The sequence below is a fragment of the Schistocerca piceifrons genome, chromosome 2 (genome assembly GCF_021461385.2).
Source record: "Schistocerca piceifrons isolate TAMUIC-IGC-003096 chromosome 2, iqSchPice1.1, whole genome shotgun sequence".
In the NCBI taxonomy this organism is placed as follows: domain Eukaryota; kingdom Metazoa; phylum Arthropoda; class Insecta; order Orthoptera; family Acrididae; genus Schistocerca; species Schistocerca piceifrons.
The window spans coordinates 845341746-845363227 of NC_060139.1; the positions used below are offsets into that span (position 1 = coordinate 845341746).

The 21482-nt window shown below is 38.6% G+C and overlaps 1 protein-coding gene across 1 annotated transcript in view; it reads left to right on the top strand.

Annotated features, from left to right (window-relative positions):
- The window catches only part of LOC124776283 (myosin-VIIa), a 476348-nt gene that overhangs the window by 405886 nt on the left and 48980 nt on the right, over positions 1-21482 (top strand). Inside the window, exons 16-23 of the mRNA XM_047251187.1 lie at positions 4656-4846; positions 4929-5103; positions 15135-15251; positions 15431-15541; positions 15662-15868; positions 17321-17515; positions 17639-17815; positions 18193-18410. Of these exons, the coding sequence (XP_047107143.1) occupies positions 4656-4846; positions 4929-5103; positions 15135-15251; positions 15431-15541; positions 15662-15868; positions 17321-17515; positions 17639-17815; positions 18193-18410 (1391 nt within the window). The remainder of the gene's footprint in view (positions 1-4655; positions 4847-4928; positions 5104-15134; positions 15252-15430; positions 15542-15661; positions 15869-17320; positions 17516-17638; positions 17816-18192; positions 18411-21482) is intronic.

A 21482-nucleotide genomic window follows, 5' to 3' on the forward strand; every position in this document is an offset into this window, starting at 1 on the left:
ATTGCCTTTTATATAAAGATATTTTAATGTAATGTCTTCGTATCACCTTAAAGTTTTAAACATGTGTCATTTTGATGTTAAACAGCATTTTGAATAATCATATAATAATGTTAGACAATAGACATTATAACACCGAATACGAAGAACAATTCTTCCATCTACTATCAAAAGAAACATAGAAACATTATAATAGAAGGAAACATTCCACGTGGGAAAAATTATATATAAAAACAAAGATGAGGTGACTTACCGAACGAAAGCGCTGGCAGGTCAATAGACAGACAAACAAACACAAACATACACACAAAATTTAAGCTTTCGCAACAAACTGTTGCCTCATCAGGAAAGAGGGAAGGAGAGGGGAAGACGAAAGGAAGTGGGTTTTAAGGGAGAGGGTAAGGAGTCATTCCAATCCCGGGAGCGGAAAGACTTACCTTAGGGGGAAAAAAGGACAGGTATACACTCGCACACACGCACATATCCATCCACACATACAGACACAAGCAGACATATTTAAAGACCATTGCTTGTGTCTGTATGTGTGGATGGATATGTGCGTGTGTGCGAGTGTATACCTGTCCTTTTTTCCCCCTAAGGTAAGTCTTTCCGCTCCCGGGATTGGAATGACTCCTTACCCTCTCCCTTAAAACCCACTTCCTTTCGTCTTCCCCTCTTCTTCCCTCTTTCCTGATGAGGCAACAGTTTGTTGCGAAAGCTTAAATTTTGTGTGTATGTTTGTGTTTGTTTGTGTGTCTATCGACCTGCCAGCGCTTTCGTTCGGTAAGAAACATAGAAACAGGTATACTTGGAATTAACAACTGAAAAGTCATTCATTGTTTTCTCAGTTATGTTCGTGTGTCTCTTCAAAACATGTTCCTCTAAGAAACTGACAAAAATTAAACTATCAAAAGGAGGCAACAAACAGTGGATAACATAGGGCATAAAAGACAAAACCAAAACAGTGAAACACCTAAATGTTTGATTTCATTGTGAAAGCATTTTTAAAGGTAAATGTTTTAAAATTGGTGTCTGGCTTCACTGTTAGAGATGTATAAATATGTGTTTCACTGTTTTTGGAAATTCAGTCCCTGAGGGGTGAAATAGCATCAGACTGATTCACTGACTCATCATCACCCAGCCCAAACTGCTAAGGATAGAAACTTGACGTTTAGAGCGGGTGTGGATCTTATACAAGGGGGATCGAAAAGTTTCTAGCCTAACAAATAAAGAATGACAGAAATTTCATAATACCAATTTATTTTTCAGTGGAACAACCGTGTACACTAATACACTTGCGGACACACTCAGGTAACTTCTGCAAACCACTCAAATAAAAGGTCATCAATTTCAGTTCCAACCAAGCTTTCACAGGAACAATCATTGCATTGTCATTGTCAAATCGTCGCCCTTTGAGATCTTTTCTTAGATTTGGGAAAAGAAAAACGCTGATGGAGCCAAATCTGGAGAATCTGGTAGATGACGTAACAATTCAAACCCGCAGTCACGCAGAGCTTCCAATGTTGCGAGGGCTTAGTGCACCAGTGCATTGTCCTGATGCAAAAGAACTCCACATGCCAATTTTCCACGCCTTCTTTTCTTTATCTCTTCTCCCACATGGTGCAGGAGGGTGCAGTAGTATGATGCTTTGATAGTTATGCCCTTTTGTAAGTAATCCACCATAATTACTCCTTCTGCATCCCAGAAGACCGATGCTGTCACCATACCGGTTGCAGTCGGAATTTTTTGGGGTAAGGAAAGAAGGATGTTTCCATTGTTGCGACTGTTGTTTTGTCTCAGGATCAAAATGGTGAACCCACGTTTCATCCACTGTCACATACCTTGCAAGAAAGCCATCTTTATCCGTTTCAATTTGGTGGACGATTTCTTCACAACACTGCATACGCTCCTGTCTCTGTTTGCATTCAAGTCTTTTGGGATACACTGAGATAAAACTTTCTGCATTTGCAAAATATCCCCAACAATATCATGAGCACACCCATGGATATTCCAAACGTGGTTTCAATGTGCTGCAACATTGGTTGATGATCCTGCAAAATTGTATCATGAATTGCAGTCACTATTTCATCTGTGGCAACGGTAACAGGCCTTCGACTCCTTGGTGCATCTTCCCCATTCATTCTTGCACATTTAAAGTTAGACACCCAGTTTTTCACTGTTGCATAAGATGGAGCACTGGCCTTAAGTGTATTCTGCAAGTCTTCTGCAATTTCCTTGGGTGTTATGCCCTTCAAATGAAGATATTCGATCACAGCACAGTTCTTGATTCTCTCAATATTCACCATTTTGCTTACACCACAGTATGCAATCGTCCTACCATCAAAACTAACAAAGCTGTAGCCGTGAAATTTGACTTGCATACACACAAAGGGTCACCATAACAGTAGGTCACGTTGTTTATGCAAGACATCACAGTAACTATCTCAGGCTAGAAACTTTTTGACTGCCCCTCATACTGTAGACATTGTTTAAGAAGGAATTATCTGAAATTGCACTCCTAAGGGGGTGAAATAGGCTTTTTGAAATTATGTCGCTATTAAGGGAATTTTGGAGCTATAACTACGAAAACTGGTATTTGGTTTCTCAGTCAGAAAATTAAAAGTATGTGTTTCAGCATTTTTGGAAATTCAGCCACCAAGGGGTTAAAGTAGTGAATGAAATTATTTTTGAAAATAAATAATTAATAAAGAACTATTAAAGGATTCTTAAGTCTACATGTATGACAAGTGGTACTTGACTTCTCAGAAATACATGTTTCAGTGTTATTGGAAATTCAGCTGCAAAGGGAGTGCAATACAGGATGAAAATTTTTAAGAGAATATTTCGTTACATTAAAAAATTTAAAGCCAAATTTCGTTATGATAATTGGTATTTTGTTTCTCAATAAAGAAATATTTGTTAGGAAATGAAACTTGCTGGGAAATATCTCCGCAAGAATGCAAAAGACACGATTAATAAAAACTTTGGACTTCAGCTACCAGAACAGCTTTTGGTCAGAAGTACATTTGAGTAAGACCATGCTTATATGGCCTTGATTAGTGTGAAAAGCTTAGAAGGTGATGCAATTTGTGAACAACATAAACATTTGCAGCACTAAGCTAGTTATTTATATTTATATTTTAATTATTGATCCTAGCACCTGTGTTCCAGCAAAACTAAATACGAAGTACTTCAAAAATTTCTTAATGCGACTTGTAACTCTAGCATCTTGTTTCTAAACACTCATTTTTGCAACTCTTCCCCTCCAAGTGAGAGAGGTCAGAGGGATTACAGTTGTAGGCAAAGCATCTAATCATTTATATTATTTTACAAGTATCACAAAATTTAGTGAAAACATTTCAAATAGCTTCACAAAAGTTTATAAAATTTACATAGTTACATTCTTTGTTAATTAACTTCAGAATTATTCTCTACATGTCGAATGAAAGCAGTAGTAGCTCACAAAGTATAATCACATAAATAAAAATCAATTTATAAAAGTTATTGAGTTTATGAATGAAATGATCAACACCCACTAGTATTGAAGGGTTCCTGATATTCATTAGGCTTGATTTCGTCACATAATACTTAGTCCTTTTATCTCATAGAAATTATCTGCATTCTTTCTGAATTTGAGACATGAAACACTTCCAGCAGTTGTAAGTATTTTTGCTCCCCACCACTAAAATCTGTGGAGTGTGTCTGGTGTAGGTTGTAGGTAACTGTTTGTTTTCAGTCTTATTGTCGGAGATTGAAGGGTGTTGCTTATGCTTGTTAACTTCTCGTGCTGGAGACTGTGATGCTGTCTTTTGCTGTTGCTGCATTTCTGTTACAGTACATTAAGACATTTTAGTGTGCAGCGTGGAGAAAAGAAACATTTCCAGCAGGATGTGCTATCTCTTGAGAGTTTCATTTTGTCTTTAATATTAAAATGTATGCAGTGTTTTATATAGTAAGCTCTGTTCACATAGTCATTAATATCCAAAAACATTGTGTTTTCAAATGATACTGCATAAATAATGATTTATTCATAAGTTATACTTTATAACATAGACTGGGCTTGTTAAAATGGTGTGGTACCGTGCGAAGAATAATTTTGGTGTGCGTTGATCCAAAAATATCAACTCAGACAGGAATCAACTTCCCAAACAACACAAATTTTACTTACATTATGTGCAGTGGAATGATATTGCCATTTTATCTAAGACAGAATACACTTGTGATAAGTTTTATGTATTATTTCTGCAACAAAATCTGAGGATATTAAATGGCAATTCTTTCCATAAGTGCTTGTATGGCTGCAGATGTTAAAATTTTGTAATGGCAGTTATATTTTTCAAACAGATGTTTTGTTAATTTCAGCAGGTTAATCATAAAACGATTTTAAAAAACTGCTTTACTCCAATCTTTTTTTTTTTAAAAAAAAAAAAAAAAAAAAAAAACAGCCTAAGTTGTTGCTGATCATTTAAAATCAATATTTTGGGTTCTGTATTAATAAGCAAAAAATGCATTATTTTAAGAGACTGGGAAATAATGTTAATTTCTGTGATTTTGTAGTTTTAATATTCTGGGTAGCTATTATCTAGTTCAGAAATTTGTTTTAGAATGTCTGAAACCTGTCTGTCAAATCTGATATTCTTTTCTGGTTTCTTTTGCAGACTGATTGCCGCATAGCCACAGCTAAAATATGTCAGGCTGTATTAGGGAGATCTGATTATCAGCTGGGCCATACTAAGGTGTTCCTCAAAGATGCACATGATTTATTCCTAGAGCAGGAGAGAGATCGCGTTTTAACACGGAAGATCCTTATTCTGCAAAGGTCAATTCGTGGCTGGGTTTACAGAAGACGGTAAGGGAACTATTATTTGTTGTTAAACCTGCTGAAGGGTTCTGATATGCCATGTAGTAATGCTTTTGTGCATTTTTGATAGATTCCTGAGGATGAAGGCAGCTGCCGTAATGATTCAGAAACACTGGAAAGGCTATGCACAACGCAGGCGTTACCAGAGAATGAGAGTTGGTTATATGAGACTGCAAGCTCTCATACGGTCTCGTGTTCTCTCACACCGTTTCCGTCATCTTCGAGGACATATTGTTGGACTTCAGGTAATGCTAAAGTATCAGTTTCAGTAAAAGTTTTGGTTGTTATTTTTGAGATACATTCTGTTTACCTTTGTTTTTTCACTTACTATATACATGATGGCATAGAAATTGGTCTAAAATTGTCTACATTATCCTTCCCTTATAAAGCGGCTTTACTACTGAGTACTTTAATCGTTCAGGAAACTGACCATTCCTAAAGAAACAATTACAAATGTGGCTAAGTACAGGGCTAACGTGTGCAGAACAGTACTTTAATATTCTGCTAGGCATTCCACCATATCCATGAGAATCCTTAGTCTTCAGTGATTTAATAACTGACTCAATCTCCCCCTTGTCTGTATCACAGAGTATTTCAGACGTCAATCTCGGAAAGGCATTTGCCAAGAAAGTTATATGATTCCCTGTAGAAACTAAATTTTTATTTAATTCACTAGAAATGTTCATAAAATGGTTGTTAAATGCTGTACATAAATCTGATTTATCAGTAACAGAAATATTTTTCTATATCGTCAACCTTGTGCTGCTGACCAGACACTTCATTCACAACTGACCATTTGGTTTTAATGATTTCCTTATCCCACTAGTCAGCCACCGGGGCTGCCTATTACTGTTAGTACCCAGTTTGGAATGTTCTAATGGAAAGCAACTCTCAAAGAGCATGAGAAATGTGTTAAGGAAAGCATTATATTTATCATCTATGTTATTGGCACTATAAACATCCTGCCACTCTTGTTCCTTGACAAGGTTTAAAAAACTCTCTATGGCTGTTGGATTAACTTTCCTACATAGTTTGTAATTATATGTGACATTTGTCTGAGTACAAAAGCCTTTTAGTGTTAAAATTTGTGCATCATGGTCTGAAAGACCATTCATCCTTTTACTAACAGAATGCACTCCGAGTGAGGTGGAGCAGTCGTTAGCACACTGGACTCGCATTCGGGAGGATGACAGTTCAATCCCGCATCTGGCCATCCTGATTCAGGTTTTCCGTGATTTTCATAAATTGCTTCAGGCAAATGCCGGGATGGTTCCTTTGAAAGGGCAGCCGACTTCCATCCCTAATCCGATGAGACTGATGACCTCGCTGTTTGGTCTCTTCACCCAAACAACCCAACCCAACCCAACCCTCTAGTAATGAAGAATGAATAAAAATATTGTCTGTTGTGGCTGTGCTACTGTTCCTCTGTGCCCTAGTTGGAAAAGACACAGTCTGCATCAGATCATATGAAGTTAGGGGATCTACCAATGTCCTTTCTTTTTTTTTTTTTTTTTTTCTGGTACTTCCTACAAAGTGAATCAAGAACCCTTTCTAGCTTGAGCAGAAATGCTCTGAAGTCAGATTTAAGGGACCTATAAACAACAACAATTAGAAGTATAGTTTCACTAAATTCAACTGCTCCGGCAAACCATTCAAATATCTGTTCAGTGCGGTGCCGTGATACGACTATGGACTCAAATGGAATACTGTTTTTTACGTTCTTAGCCACTACCCCACCCTGCAAGGAACTCCTTGAAAAACAGCCAGCTAATCTGTATCCTGGTAAAGGAAGCCCCTGAATTGTCAAATCATTTAAATGGTGCTCCGATATACCAATAATTTCAGAGTCAACATCTATAGTCAGTTCACTAACTTTATCTCTAATACCTCTTATATTTTGATGAAATATTCTAATTCCTTCTGTACTTGGAACCATGACGTCCTCTGGAAGTGAGCCCTTAGTTAGAGGGACTTCCTTTAAGCAGGTAAGCTATCAACTGACTTCAATGTGGAGCTCTAACACCAACTAATCCAGGAATTTTTCCATGAGTGATCCCACCACCCATACCTATTGATGTGCAGGCCATGCCTATTGAAATCTGATCTACTGATAGACCCAACTGGCACTACTGAAATGTGACCCATGCCCTCTGCCATCAGCACCCTCTCCAGCCCCATGTTAATATGCCTAACAGCCACATTAAGATGAGGCCAATCATGATGCTGAAACAGCTGCACGAAATGCACATTAGTGCCACCAGTTTGAGTATCTACCTTTTGCCAGGTCACCATCTACATCATATTCCCCCTCCCTATCAAGACAGTTCCTTGCTCCACCCACTATCACTACCTGATCCTCCTTTGTAAAATTCCTATGTAACTCCCCTATGCTGTCAGTCACCTGAGCCAACCCTGCACTAGGGATTTTGGTAGCTTCACCCAATTTACGTCAAAAACCACTCCCATATAGGCAAGCCACTCATGCTTCGTTCATCTGCAGTGATGAGAATCCATACCCAGTGTTCTGAAGGTCTAAGGCTTTCACAGACAGGCGCTATCCCCCAAACCTAGTCTGCATTTTCCTGTGCCGTATCCTCACACACTTATAATCCTCAGACCAACCAGAGATCCAGTTGCAAAAGAGCATCTCCCCTCATAACTCAGTGTCATACTGGACTGGAACTACTGAATGATATCCTTCACCAGGGCTTTGACTATTTATCATCATGCTTGGAAATGAGGAACAAAAACATTCACAGCCCTCCCAAAGTGGAAATCTATAGCCCACCAAATCTATACAAATCCTAGACCATTCTTACTTGATGTCTTCTCCCAACCCCTTACCACATGAGTCATATACCTGTGGAAGACCCAGGTGCAAAACATGTCTGACACCCAGCCAGCACATCCTACACCAGTCCTGTCTCAGGCTTATCCTGTCCCATCAGTGGGCATGGACACCTATGAAAGTAGTGAACACATATACCAGCTCTGCTCCAATTTCTGCACAGAGTTTTATGTTGGTGTGACAGTCAGCCAGCTGTCCACTCAAATCTATGGCAACCACAAAACTGTGGCCAAGAGCATCGTTGACAACCCAGTGGCAGAACACACTGCTGAGCACAAGATGCTCAAATTCAGTGGCTGCTTCACAGCCCATGCCATTTGGATTCTTGCTCCCAATGTCAGCTTCTCTGAATTACACAGATGGGAACTGCCCTTGAAATAAAGTCTTCATTCCTATGATCCCCCTGGGCTCAGTCTCTATTAACCTCTTGCACCACATCCACCTACATTCTGCACCAGGACCCTACCGCCACTCATCCTGCATGCACACCCTCTCTCTCCCGCAGTCTCCCAGTCATCTGTTCTGTCACCCTTTCCTGACTGTGCTTTCACATCATCATCATCATCATCATCATCATCATCGAGTGCTGCACATAATCTCTCACACTTGTGCCAGTGCTCGATTTGTATTCCTATCATGTGAACCTGCCATCTCTCCCTCCTGAATTCATATCCTGTGCACCTGCTGTCTCGTTCTCAGCCATCAGACACCCTTTCTGAACCCTCCCTCCTGATCCCCACATCCTTTCTCCCCTTATCCACTTACCCACTCCACCCAACACAGCCTCTCACCCCAGTCGAGCTGCAGAACTCCAGTCCTGGTACACTGATTCATACCGCACAATGCAGCCGGACGTGTGTGTGTGTGTGTGTGTGTGTGTGTGTGTGTGTGTGTGTGTGTGTGTGTGTTCTACAGCGTGAAAAAGGATTTATCTGAAAGCTAGCAAAGTTCTGTCTTTTTAATGATAAGATAGATTTGCTATTCATTACATAGAGAAGGAACTGAGTGGCAGACAGGCACATTGAAAGAAGACTGCTAGATTTTATCAGCTATCACACTAACTCCTTTGCTAAATGTAGGCAAAAACACACACACACACACACACACACACACACACACTGCCACTGCCACTGCCATCCCTGGGTGCTAAGGTCCAAGTGTGGTCTTAGTGCTTGGAGAAGACAGTGACCATGCCAGTGTGAGTTACACATGTATGTCTGTGTATGTGTTCTTTTGTCAGCATCTAACAAAGGATGTAGTTTTTCTCCTTCTCATCACATATGGTAAGTCTACCATGACACAGAGCTCTGGGTGGCTTTTTTTGAAAACTCTCCTCATTTCCTAAAACTTGCCAGTCCTTTTTCTTCCCCATCAGCCTCCTGCCATAAGGAGGAACCTCTGTCTCTGAATGCTTGCAAATTTCCTTAACCTTTATGTGTGTGAGTTCTGCTGCCATTTGGCAAGTACATTTTTGATCTATTGAATTATGCTATATTTTCAAAAAGTGATTACTTTCATTGATATAAAGGACTCAGTCTGCTGATTAATATCTACCAGTATTAATTTAATGTGTCTGTCTGCCACTCAGCACTTCTATTTGGTGAGCAGCAATCTACCCTATTTTGTGTTGTTGTTCCATCCTGAATTTTCCATTGTTTAACGTCTAAATGACGTTCATGACGTTTCCAAGCCCAATGTGTATGTCACTCATACTATATTCAGATGCTACTTTGTCACTAATAAACCCTCAATATCTAATTAGATGCATATTTCTGAAGAAAAAATGTCAAATATATGCTGTATGTAAGGAGTCTCAATTTCTATGCACATAATTCCCATTAGTACCAAATCATAGCCCAGATAGTCAAATAATTTATAGAAAGAAAGGCTAATAAGACACAGTTTGAGCGTAGATGCAAATACATGGGTTTGGTGGCCATAATAGTAGGTCAGAAAACCACAAACAGCAGAAAAGCTCAAGCTACTGGGTTCCAAGAGGAGGTGTAGTTTTTGCATCACTTCATGTAGTTTACAAATAGAAGACAGCAGGAGTGCATTCCGACATTCTGGGTCATTTATTTGACTTGCCTTGCAGTGAAGATCAAAACAACATAGATAGACTTCCCAAAGCTCATGTGCCTCGTTGAAGCACGTGAATGGCTGAGGGGGAGGTGATGAAGCCACAGCAGCAGACTGCTGTTGGTTTTGTGCTAATTGTAACAGCAATATCTGTTGTTGCTATTGGAATTCCCACTGATATTCACATTGCTGCTGTTGCTAGAATTCTCTCTGTTTTTCTTGGTTTTGCTGCAGTTGTTGCTGTTCCAGCTGCAACTACTCCTGCCACAACTTTAGAAACTCAGGATCCATGCTTCACTGAAATAGTTGCACAATAAGGAAGTCCTAGTCATCAGTATTCTATCCTACTCTGTGTAGTTAGAATACACGATAATTCATTCTGGTGGTAATGCAGAGTTCTGTGGAACGAACAGGCAGTTCCTGAGGTTGATGACATTGGTACCGTATTTACTCGAATCTAAGCCGCACTTTTTTCTGGTTTTTCAAATCCAAAAAACCGCCTGCGGCTTAGAATTGAGTGCAAAGCAAACGGAAGTTCTGAAAAATGTTGGTAGGTGCCGCCGCAACTAACTTCTGCCGTCGAATATATGTAGCGCTACACAGGCATGCTTTGTAGGCTGAAAGATAAATACTGGCGCCAAAACCTCTGCGTCAGTAAATAAATTTAAAAAAAAAGGTGGAAGACGAGCTTTTTTTTCTCCGCCCCGAGTTTCGACCACTGCATTTTCATACATTATTCAACGAAGTAAATACAAATTCCGTATTGTTCATATTCGAATGTAGCAGAATTTCAATGTACTATGAAAATCCGACTGGCAAGACTGTTTGGGATGTTTGTCAATATGGCCAATTCTACGTTCTGAATTTTTTCCTACCTGTGAGAAGAGATGGTTGCTAATAGGAACCTGATGAAATGTGAATCACATGCAGTATTCTCTTCACCATACAAATAATATGAATATACAAATTTTGCCATGTATTCTTTCGTGTTTGCTGCTATCTCATTTAAATGCTGTCTGCCTAATTAACTATGAAACTAGAGTGAGACAACAGCAAACGCGGAAGAATATACATATCGTGTCATGTTTATATTCGTATTATTCTTATGCCTGATAGTGATACAGTCAGAAATGAAGCACGGCAACTGACTAGATTTTTAAATTTAAGATGACTCTAATTTCTGTGCAGAATTTGATGTACTAAAGAAGCGGCCGCAAAGATTTTCAAACGGAGAAAAATTTTCGCCTAACTCTCGTTCAGAACATGTTCTATCATACACAGTGTATTATTTGGTTCTTGTTGATCATTATCAAAGAAAGCAGCAGTGTAAGTAACAACAAATAGTAGTCTCTTGCCATTGTTTCGCTAATGAGATGATTCCTCTCTCTCTCTCTCTTTTTTTTTTTTTTTTTTAAATTGTAAGCGGCGGTAGCGTGCACAAAAGCAAGCCTTGCTGTGAGCAGTGACAGGCCATAAACAGGCACTATCAGAATGCGATAAACAATGCATGACACAGTACAGTAATGCATTTTCAGCTTAGAGTGACATAAACACCTATAACAAAGAAAACGGCACTTATCAGATCAAAGCAAAATAAGCAATCGATTCAAACCAGACGAAGCACGTGAAAAAGGAACAGTACCCGTATAAATACGGACGGAGCGCCTGATGCATAGCAATGGCTACCTGGTAAAGCTTAACTGATAAGCTTATGACTCGAACCAAACTACTGTAGCTGCTTCACTTGGAAGCAAGCTGCAGCCAACGTATGCAGCCCGAGGATCTGCAGCCTTTCCTCCACATTGATACTTGGACTGTATGAAGAATCCAAATCACTGTTGGAAACTAATGTTTGGAATCGCATAATTCTAACTATACTTTGAACTCCAAAGAATATTCTGTACAATCAAACTTGCCATGCAGATTATAGGGACCATGTAAATGTTTTTCTGTTTATTAGAGAGATACACAACAGGTGCCATCAATTCATTAACAGAAAATGTGTGAAGATTACATCATGTGTGTTGGGTGGTTAAACTTTTAGATGAACAGTTAATAATGTAGGTGTACAGTTAGGAATGGCTGAAGCTCTTGGTATTACAGATTGTAAATCTACCGGCAGCCAAGACACTAAAGATTGTTATATTCCAGAAAAATTTGTGACTGATATTGACACATTTGATCAAAAGTTAATTCTGAAAGGAAAGTAGGATGTACTGGATAAACTAAGGTAGTTGTTACAGATGCAAAAAGACCACTGGTTTGTGGAAATCTTGCATATACAGGGTGTTACAAAAAGGTACGGCCAAACTTTCAGGAAACATTCCTCACACACAAAGAAAGAAAATATGTTATGTGCACATGTGTCCGGAAACGCTTACTTTCCATGTTAGAGCTCATTTTATTACTTCTCTTCAAATCACATTAGTCACGGAATGGAAACACAAAGCAACAGAACGTACCAACGTGACTTCAAACACTTTGTTACAGGAAATGTTCAAAATGTCCTCCGTTAGCGAGGATACATGCATCCACCCTCTGTCGCATGGAATGCCTGATGCGCTGATGCAGCCCTGGAGAATGGCGTATTGTATCACAGCTGTCCATAATACGAGCATGAAGAGTCTCTACATTTGGTACCGGGGCTGCGTAGACAAGAGCTTTCAAATGCCCCCATAAATGAAAGTCAAGAGGGTTGAGGTCAGGAGAGCGTGGAGGCCATGGAATTGGTCCGCCCCTACCAATCCATTGGTCACTGAATCTGTTGTTGAGAAGCGTACGAACATGTAGACTGAAATGTGCAGGAGCTCCATCGTGCATGAACCACATGTTGTGTCGTACTTGTAAAGGCACATGTTGTGTCGTACTTGTAAAGGCACATGTTGTAGCAGCGCAGGTAGAGTATCCCGTATGAAACCATGATAACGTGCTCCATTGAGCGTAGGTGGATGAAACTAAAATGAGCTCTAACATGGAAATTAAGCGTTTCCAGACACATGTCCGCATAACATCTTTTCTTTATTTGTGTGTGAGGAATGTTTCCTGAAAGTTTGGACATACCTTTTTGTAACACCCTGTATGAGGGTTATTCAGAAAATGAGGTCTGATTTCGTGTAGAACATGAACCACAAAGATTTTTCAAAATATTTGTTTTTATTTAATACCTTGCATGTTTCTCAATTTTTCTGTGTAGTTTCCATATTTGTTTAAACATTTGTCATAACATTCTACAAACTCTGGATTCCTAACTCACAGATTTGTGCCACTTGTGAGGATAACCAGTCTTTAACTGGTTCTTTCACATCACCATCTGTTGCAAAGTGCTTGCTGCTGAGAAACTCCTTTAGGTAGTGGAACAAGTGAAAATTGCTAGGTGCCAAGTATGACTGTATGCTGGGGGCACAATATGTTCCCGTCCAAAGGATCTGATCAGATTTTGGGTGTGAGTGACATAATGGGATCTAACATTGTCATGCAGCAACGAAGCTCCGTATATCAGAAGGCTATGTCACTTATTCCATGTTGCATGCTGAAGTTTAGTGAGGGTATTGTATGAAGCGGCTTTGTCTGTTATTGTCCTTTGCTGCAGAAACTCTTTAACAACACTCCATGTTAATCCGACTACATGGTTGCCATAACCCTGCATCTGCTTGACCTTGATGGTAATGTTGTGTGGTGCCATTCCATTGACTGACTCTGGAGTCATGTGAGAAACCTACATCTCATCCCCTATGACAATGTTGTCTAAATCTGATCACCTTCCTTATGATATTGGTTCAAAAAATCAAGAGGACAAGCTATTCTTTCCATTTTACATTTCACAGTAAGCAGCCTGGTAACCCAACATGCACACAATTTGCAAAATTGCAACTTTTGCAAAACAATATCATGCAAAGTTGTTCCACTCATATTCCGAAATTCAAATTCTGAAATTGAAACAGTGAATTGCCAGTCATCGTGATTCTTTTCATCTATAGAATTGACCAAATCTTCTGAGATCACTGAGGGTCCGCCTGATTACAGTTCATCCTGGACATTTTCCCATCTATCCTTGAAAGCTCTCACCCACTTAGACAGTTTGCTGTCATTGATCACATTGGGGCTCTTCATCTCACTTATTTGTTGATGAATTTCTGCTGCTGCATTTTCCCTTGCTGTCAGAAACCGAATCACTGATCATATTTCATAGTTGGTGGTCTGATCAGCTGTTTTAAACAGCTTGAACTGACACTGTAAATAGCACACAGAGACAATACCAATGCAGATGGTGCTGTCTGATGAGCAAGGAATGCCAGGAGTCAGTGCACGTGCATGTTTCAGTGTTCGTGCGACATTTGATTAGCTATGGCAATTTGGACTTTACTTCCAAAATAATGTTCGTACTTTGCAGGTTATCCTCATTTTGAAACCAAACTACATGGTAAAAGATCGTGTTCATTCAAAGGTGAAGAACACTGAAAGGCAATTGCGGAGTCTATCTCTGAACCCACCACATTCATGCACAATAATGCCTGTGAACAGTTTGGATGGTTTGTTGTTACTTGTGTTATTTGTTTGTCTTCAAGAATTGAATGGAAACTTTATACTACATGTGAAGAGAGTAATGTTCAGAACGGAAAGTCATGCGCCTGCACACACACACACACACACGCACACGCACACGCACACACACACACACACACACACACACACACACACACACACACACAAAATATCTCCAAGCTGGGAAGCCGAAGCATAACTCTATGCCCTGCAGGTACTGCAACTCATCATAACACGGTAATTGTGGTCCCACCTTGAAGATGTGCAGTGTCCATCCGTATCAGTTTAGTATCAGTTTATGTGCACAAACAATAACAAAATATCCCTACATTCTTCAGCTCAGCACTATTTAACTAATAAATTGTTTCAACTATCGCAGCCATCACTCACTGGTTGGGTAGATGCTGGATAGCACACTTTAGCAAAGTATGGTACACTGCTTCATTCTGGAAGTCAGCATGTTATTTTATGCAGTAAGGTTCTCAGATCTGTAGCTACTGATTACCATTGGGACCACATTTATCTTCACCTGACACTTTGGCACCAGAATAATAGCATTGTGGCATTTTCCATATGTTATTACTAGCAGTTAATGTGTATGCTTTCAAAAATCAAACTTTATATCCTTTTTTCTTGAGAGTTTTGTGTTATTACTTACAAGGAAAATTGAATGTTTCTCAAGTTCAGTTCTCGAGTCTGTATAGCCCACACTGGTTTTGCAAATTTACAAACTGAAAAGTACATAATATGTCACTGTAAGACTCAAATTGAACTGAAGATATTTAATTAATGTTTACTTTGTTTCAGGCTAGAGCTCGCGGTTATCTTGTAAGGAGAATGTACAGGCAAAAGATGTGGGCGATTATAAAGATTCAATCCCATGCAAGGCGTATGATTGCACAGAGAAGATATAAGAAGTTGAAGGTAATTGCTTATTTGTGTTTTATGGTGCTTTCTTCAGTAAGCAGCTGTTTATAAAATTTTGGGTCTTGTAAGTCTGTTAAATTCTATGGTACCTACTGTTATGAAATTAATTGCTAAGTATGAGTGAATGCTGATTAATGTTAGTGTGAAAAAATCTGTCACAAAATCCTTTGTTGCAGTATGAATATAGACATCACATAGAAGCTTTAAAATTAAAGAAGAAAGAAGAAAGAGAACTGAAGGAGGCTGGGAACAAACGTGCAAAAGAAATTGCAGAACTAAACTACCGTGTAAGTAGCTTAATTCTTATTTTTTAGCACTGCAGAATTTTATTTTTGTTGCTGAGGTAATTCCAATCTAAAGTAAATTTAATGCATCCTAGCGTAACATTGATTACATTCTTATTTCAGGAGAGAATGAAGGAACTAGAGCGTAAAGAAATAGAACTTGAACTGGAAGAAAGGAGGCGTATGGAAATTAAGAAGAATCTCATCAATGATGCAGCCAGAAAACAGGATGAACCTGTAGATGACAGCAAACTTGTGGAAGCTATGTTTGACTTTCTTCCAGATTCAAGCAGCGAAGCCCCTGCACCAAGAGAAACGTCTGTTTTTATGGTATGTACCTTGTGAGCTTGACAACATTCATTTTTATGTTTGCTTCTTTTATTTTATTTTCTTTTATTTTCTGTGCAAATTGCTGAATAGCAAAAGTTGCAATGTGATCCCTTCCCATACCCACCCTGCACCCTCCCCCCACATCAAACCAAGCATCCAATAACATTTTCTCACTACAGTGAATGAAACAGTTCTCTAAAGATAAAATATATGATAGATGATGCAGACCAGCAAAAAGAAAAAGTTGTACAATAGAAACACAAAGGAAAACATTTCAAGGATATGGCCATAGTAAGTGTATAATACTTTATTAAGCATCCTTGTCTCTTTATATCGCTCCACAGAACCAAAACCACATTTTAGAATAATGCTGAAATCTGTTAGATACTTATCCATCCTCTTACTTTTACTTACTGAATCTTTATTAACTATGCCTTTGCAGGTCATATATAATGAAATAAAAATCATGAAAATTTCTTGCCCTACTCTAGCTGTTGGGAACAATAGAAAATGTGGTGACAGGACATTATCTTAAGAATAACACTTGCTCAGTCATGATCTTACAAGAGATACTTGCTCAGTACCATTGCCTTGAGTCCAAGCTTAATCTGTGTGTATGATTTCTACAGTTCCCATCTTCTCTTTGGTAATGTCTGTTTTGCCCATGTCAGCCCTTTTTTCCATTTGTCAACTTGATGTCACAACGATCTGCCACATGCATTCCTTTATTTCTTTCCCTCTCTTCCTCATCTATTAACTACCTTCCTCTCTCTTGTTGTTGCTCCTTACCCTTCTCTTTGTCTCATATTGTTCTCCCTATGACCTTACTGATATTATCACTGTCTTTATGTACGCAATCTCTTCTCTGATGCTAGTCTTGTAGCTTCAAGTTGTCCCACCCCCCCTTCCTCCCCCCCCCCCCAAATATCTGCGTCACTATGTTCAAATGTGTAATATTAGGCCTGCCTCCTCCTCCTGCTCCTCCTCCTCCTCCTACTACTACTACTACTAGTAGTAGTAGGAGTAGTAGTATTTACATTTCTGTTTTATTGCATGTATATGAATATCCAATTTTTGGATTTGTATCTTTGTAATCACTCCTTTTCTCTTTACTTCATTGTCAACACACAATCTAGTTTCATTGCACATATTTCTGTGAATCTGCTGGTAAACATACTCTTTTATCAACCATCCAATTCGTCTGGCCTCAGAATTTGAAGTGTCATTCTTTGCTCACATTATCTTTCTCTTGTCACTTGACATTTTCCACAGCCCTTACTCATTGCTATAATTTTCCCATATATTCCATTTATTTATTTCTTCCCTGCAGCTGATGAAGTAGTATGAATTTCAGATGCTAGGGTTTGTTTTTGTTAGTATATTAATTATTATGTTATGAACTTCACATTATATTGAAGAAATTCATACTTTATGTTTCTGTAATCATCCCAGGACCTACCATCAAAAACTGACCCTCAGGAAATAATAAGTGCTATGCAAACAACACCAGATGATGAAGAAGATTTATCAGAATTCAAATTCCAGAAGTTTGCTGCCACATATTTCCAAGGAAACATTACTCATCAGTATTCAAGGAAACCACTGAAACATCCGTTACTGCCTCTTCACACTCAGGGCGACCAATTGGTGAGAAATCGTTAAGAAGTAAAATATGTGAGATAGAGAATGAAAGTCTCATATTTTAGAGGATACATGCTGAAAAAAAATATGATCATAACCTGCTTATAGTAATCTTCTGCTTATTTCCAGGCTGCTCAAGCTCTCTGGATAACAATTTTGAGATTTACAGGCGATCTGCCAGAACCACGATATCATACTATGGACAGAGACAACACCTCTGTAATGTCAAAAGTTACAGCAACTCTGGGAAGAAATTTTATACGCAGTAAAGAGTTCCAAGAGGCACAGATGATGGGAATGGATCCAGTTAGTTAAATTGATTCTTTTTTACTTATTATAGGATATATAATGGACTAAAGATCACAACAATGACAATTGTAATCTCACTGCTAAACACATTGTGAACTTTAACAGATTTACCTGACTGCACTCCTGCTAGTCATTTGAACAGTAAACTCATTTGCTTTCTGATAAAAGATATAGACAGTTATGGTTGTAACATAAAGGCCAAATCAAATACTCAAAAATCAGTGCCACACCACCAAAAGTACAAATTTGTCTTTTTTGGAAAGTAGCAGTACATGACAGCACAGCAAAGTACCAAGATGACAACAATCATGCTTTCATTTTTTAGTTTGCTTTTATTAGCTATAGTTTGATTTTACTGGTAGATTTATTTTCAGGAAACATTTTTGAAGCAGAAGCCACGTTCCATTAGGCACAAACTGGTATCGTTGACTTTAAAACGAAAGAACAAATTGGGAGAAGATGTCCGACGAAGACTGCAAGATGATGAGTATACAGCTGATAGTTATCAAACATGGCTAGAATCACGCCCTACATCAAATTTGGAGAAGCTGCATTTTATTATAGGGCATGGGATTCTTCGAGCAGAGTTGAGGTGCATATAAATTGTGTAATGCATGTAACAGTAGCAGTAATTAAGGTTTAAATCATTCTAGAATTTATAATTTTTCTGCATTTGTTGATGTCTGCAAGGGGTATATCCAGTTGTAGGCAGTGAATTGTCAGTTATATTACATGTGTTTTGTAGATTCTTTGGTTATTCATGTTGTCTCAGGGCTTCAGACAAATTCAAGATACTAGTAGAGATATATTTTTCTCAGTTTACAATGTGATGTAATTAACCACAATATGTAGTGTTAAATGAGTGATACATTCACATAACATTTCCCCAGAGTGATAAAATGCACCTTAGGCATATTTTTGCATCAAGAGTGTCATACAGAAACATGACATCAGATCGGTCTTCAGACCAGCAAAGAAAATAAGTCAAGTACTCTGATCTGTGAAGGATAAACGTCCTCCTCTGTCAACATGTGGTGCACACAAAATTCCTTGTACATGTAGTAAAGTTTATATTGGAACTAACAAGAGGAGCGTAAATACATGGCTAAAAGAGCACAAAAGTCTTTGCCGACTAGGAAAAATGAAGAAATCAGCTGTAGCAGAGCATGCTCTTCAGTCAGGAAACCATGATGTGAAGTTTCCTGAAACAAAAATTTTATCTACAACGTCACGTCATTATCCACGACTATGTAGAGAAGCCATTGAAATTTATAACCATCAGGATAATTTTAAAAAGAAAGAGGAGGCAATGAAACTTAGTGACATATGGACAGTAGCTCTGCAGAATTGCTAGGCGGTTTTATCTTTGACAATATGACAATTGTTAATTAAGTTTCACCTCTGACAAGGATTATCTCTGCTCATCACATGTTACTTTGACCACGCCCCCTTTCCTACAGTAGTTATGTTGCTCTCGGATGTCCGACGGTTAGTTGGCAAGACTCAGCAGAGGAGTGCATCTGAGGATGTCCAGCACAGGCATGGACGAAACGTCAGGAACAGACGAGTTCCTTGGACCACGACCTTACATCCCAAAAGATTTACTAGCAGCTCTCCATCCAAAGTAACATGCTATGTCCCCCCTACCAATAAATCCTCAGTTTAGTTACAAATTTTGTTCGATATCCCATGTGAGCATATTTTTGTCAATAAATACCAGTAAGGTATGGAGTCGAATACGTTTCAAAAGTGAAAAAATTCTTCACCACCCTGTTACATGGTCCATGACGTATGTTGTCATGCAAGAAAATTGTAAGTTAGGTTTCACATGATCTGTATCAGAATCCATGCTGTTCGCCATGAGGAAGGTCATACTTTTAAAGATAACACATTTTGTTTGAAATCAGACTGTGTTCTAGAATTCTACAGCAAATAGAGGTCAAAGAAATTGGACAATAATTTTATGGATCACTACCGTTCCTCTTCGTATGGTCAGATATGACCTGTGCTTTTTTCCAGTGACTGGGGTCAGTGCTTTTGTTGATTTAGAGCTAAAGTATAAACTTTTTGGCAGTTTGCTTACTTTGCTTAATCTTTTGCTGTACCTTTTATTATAACTAATTTGGGTATGATTTTCCAAATTTATTGCTGTAATCTATAATTCTCATTTTTGCTTGCATGATATCCTTATCCACTTCGTGACCCATGGTTTTTTTGTGGTTTCTTTGGCTCAATTCTTGTAAACATTTTTGGAAAGAAGGCTTCATATATTGATGCAATTTCGTTACTTAAAAGATTATATTTGGAACTAATATCTGTTTCAGAATAGATGTGACTTCAGTTTACATTTTGGAAGCATGCTGTAAAGACCTCAATCATTTTGTCACTTATGGGTCTGACTACCTTCCGTTGGAACTCAGCTTTATTCTGGCAAATATTCATATTATTAACAGTAAGTCTCGGACCATCTTGATCAGAGAGACCATTCAATATTTTACAATTGATGATGCTGCAAGTTTTCCATTGTCTACAAAAACATTGTCAATTAGGACGCTTGAATTTGGAGTTACTCTGGAGGGAAAATTAACTTGTGGGACAAGGCTGTAAGTGGATATCAAATTTTCCAGGTCCGTTTTCCCACTGCTGTGCTTAGGAAATCAGTACTGAAATCTCTTTTAAGTACTGAGACATCTCTTTTACAGTTAAATAAGTGCACTAAAAGTGAGTGAAGGTGCCTCAAAAAGAGGTATCCAATATATTGCTACCATTAAAAGGGTACAGTTCCTTACAGAAAATGTGATGACACATGCTTCAGAAGATAAGTCATGTACATCAGTTGATTTACACATGACACAGTTCTTAAAAAAATACCAACACCTCCTGTTATTCTTTGTTTTCTACAGTATGAAGATGTAAGATTATAGTCAGGTATTAAGTCTTCTGACCCTTCAGCAGACGAAATGCTCAGTAAAACACACTACAGGGCTGTGGTCTATACTTTCATGGTCTTGCACATTGATTGTGAGTTCGTTTAACTTATTATGAGTTTACGTACACAAGACCTCTAATATCCTGATGGAAGGTTGCCAGTTGATGCTTTCCAGAGGCAGTTTTTGTCCAAAAACAGTTACTAGTCGATAAGTTCAAGGATGTGTTCCTTTATTGTGATTTCGGCTTAGACAGTTTGTCTAATAGAGCCTGTCTATTTGCACTGTTTTTTATAGGTTTGAATTCTTTCATAATTGTTGCATTTAGAAGGCTTCCTAATGCTTTTTTTCCTGACTTGTTTAGGTGCATGCCGTTGTTAGCTAACAACTCTGTACTGAAATCGTTTGATTCTGCAACACAAGTATTAATAAAAAATTTGCAAGTCTTTGCTAATTCATAGTTCATCCCTGGGATGGGTTCATTTACACAGGCCTATGGGATCAAGTCCTTTCTCTTAGGGATGTTCACAACCAATACCGTGGAGTGATGAAGTGCCGAGAATTTCTCTGTCACCATTTATATTGCATCATAACTTTTGTGGTGCTTCTGTGGTCAAATATCAAGGAGGACCGCAAGGCTTTCGTGTGCCAGTGAAGTGCTTGCCAGAATAACAAAATAACTTGACACATTAAAGCTACTCCGACCTTTTACCCCACAAAGGAAGTGATTTGAGCAT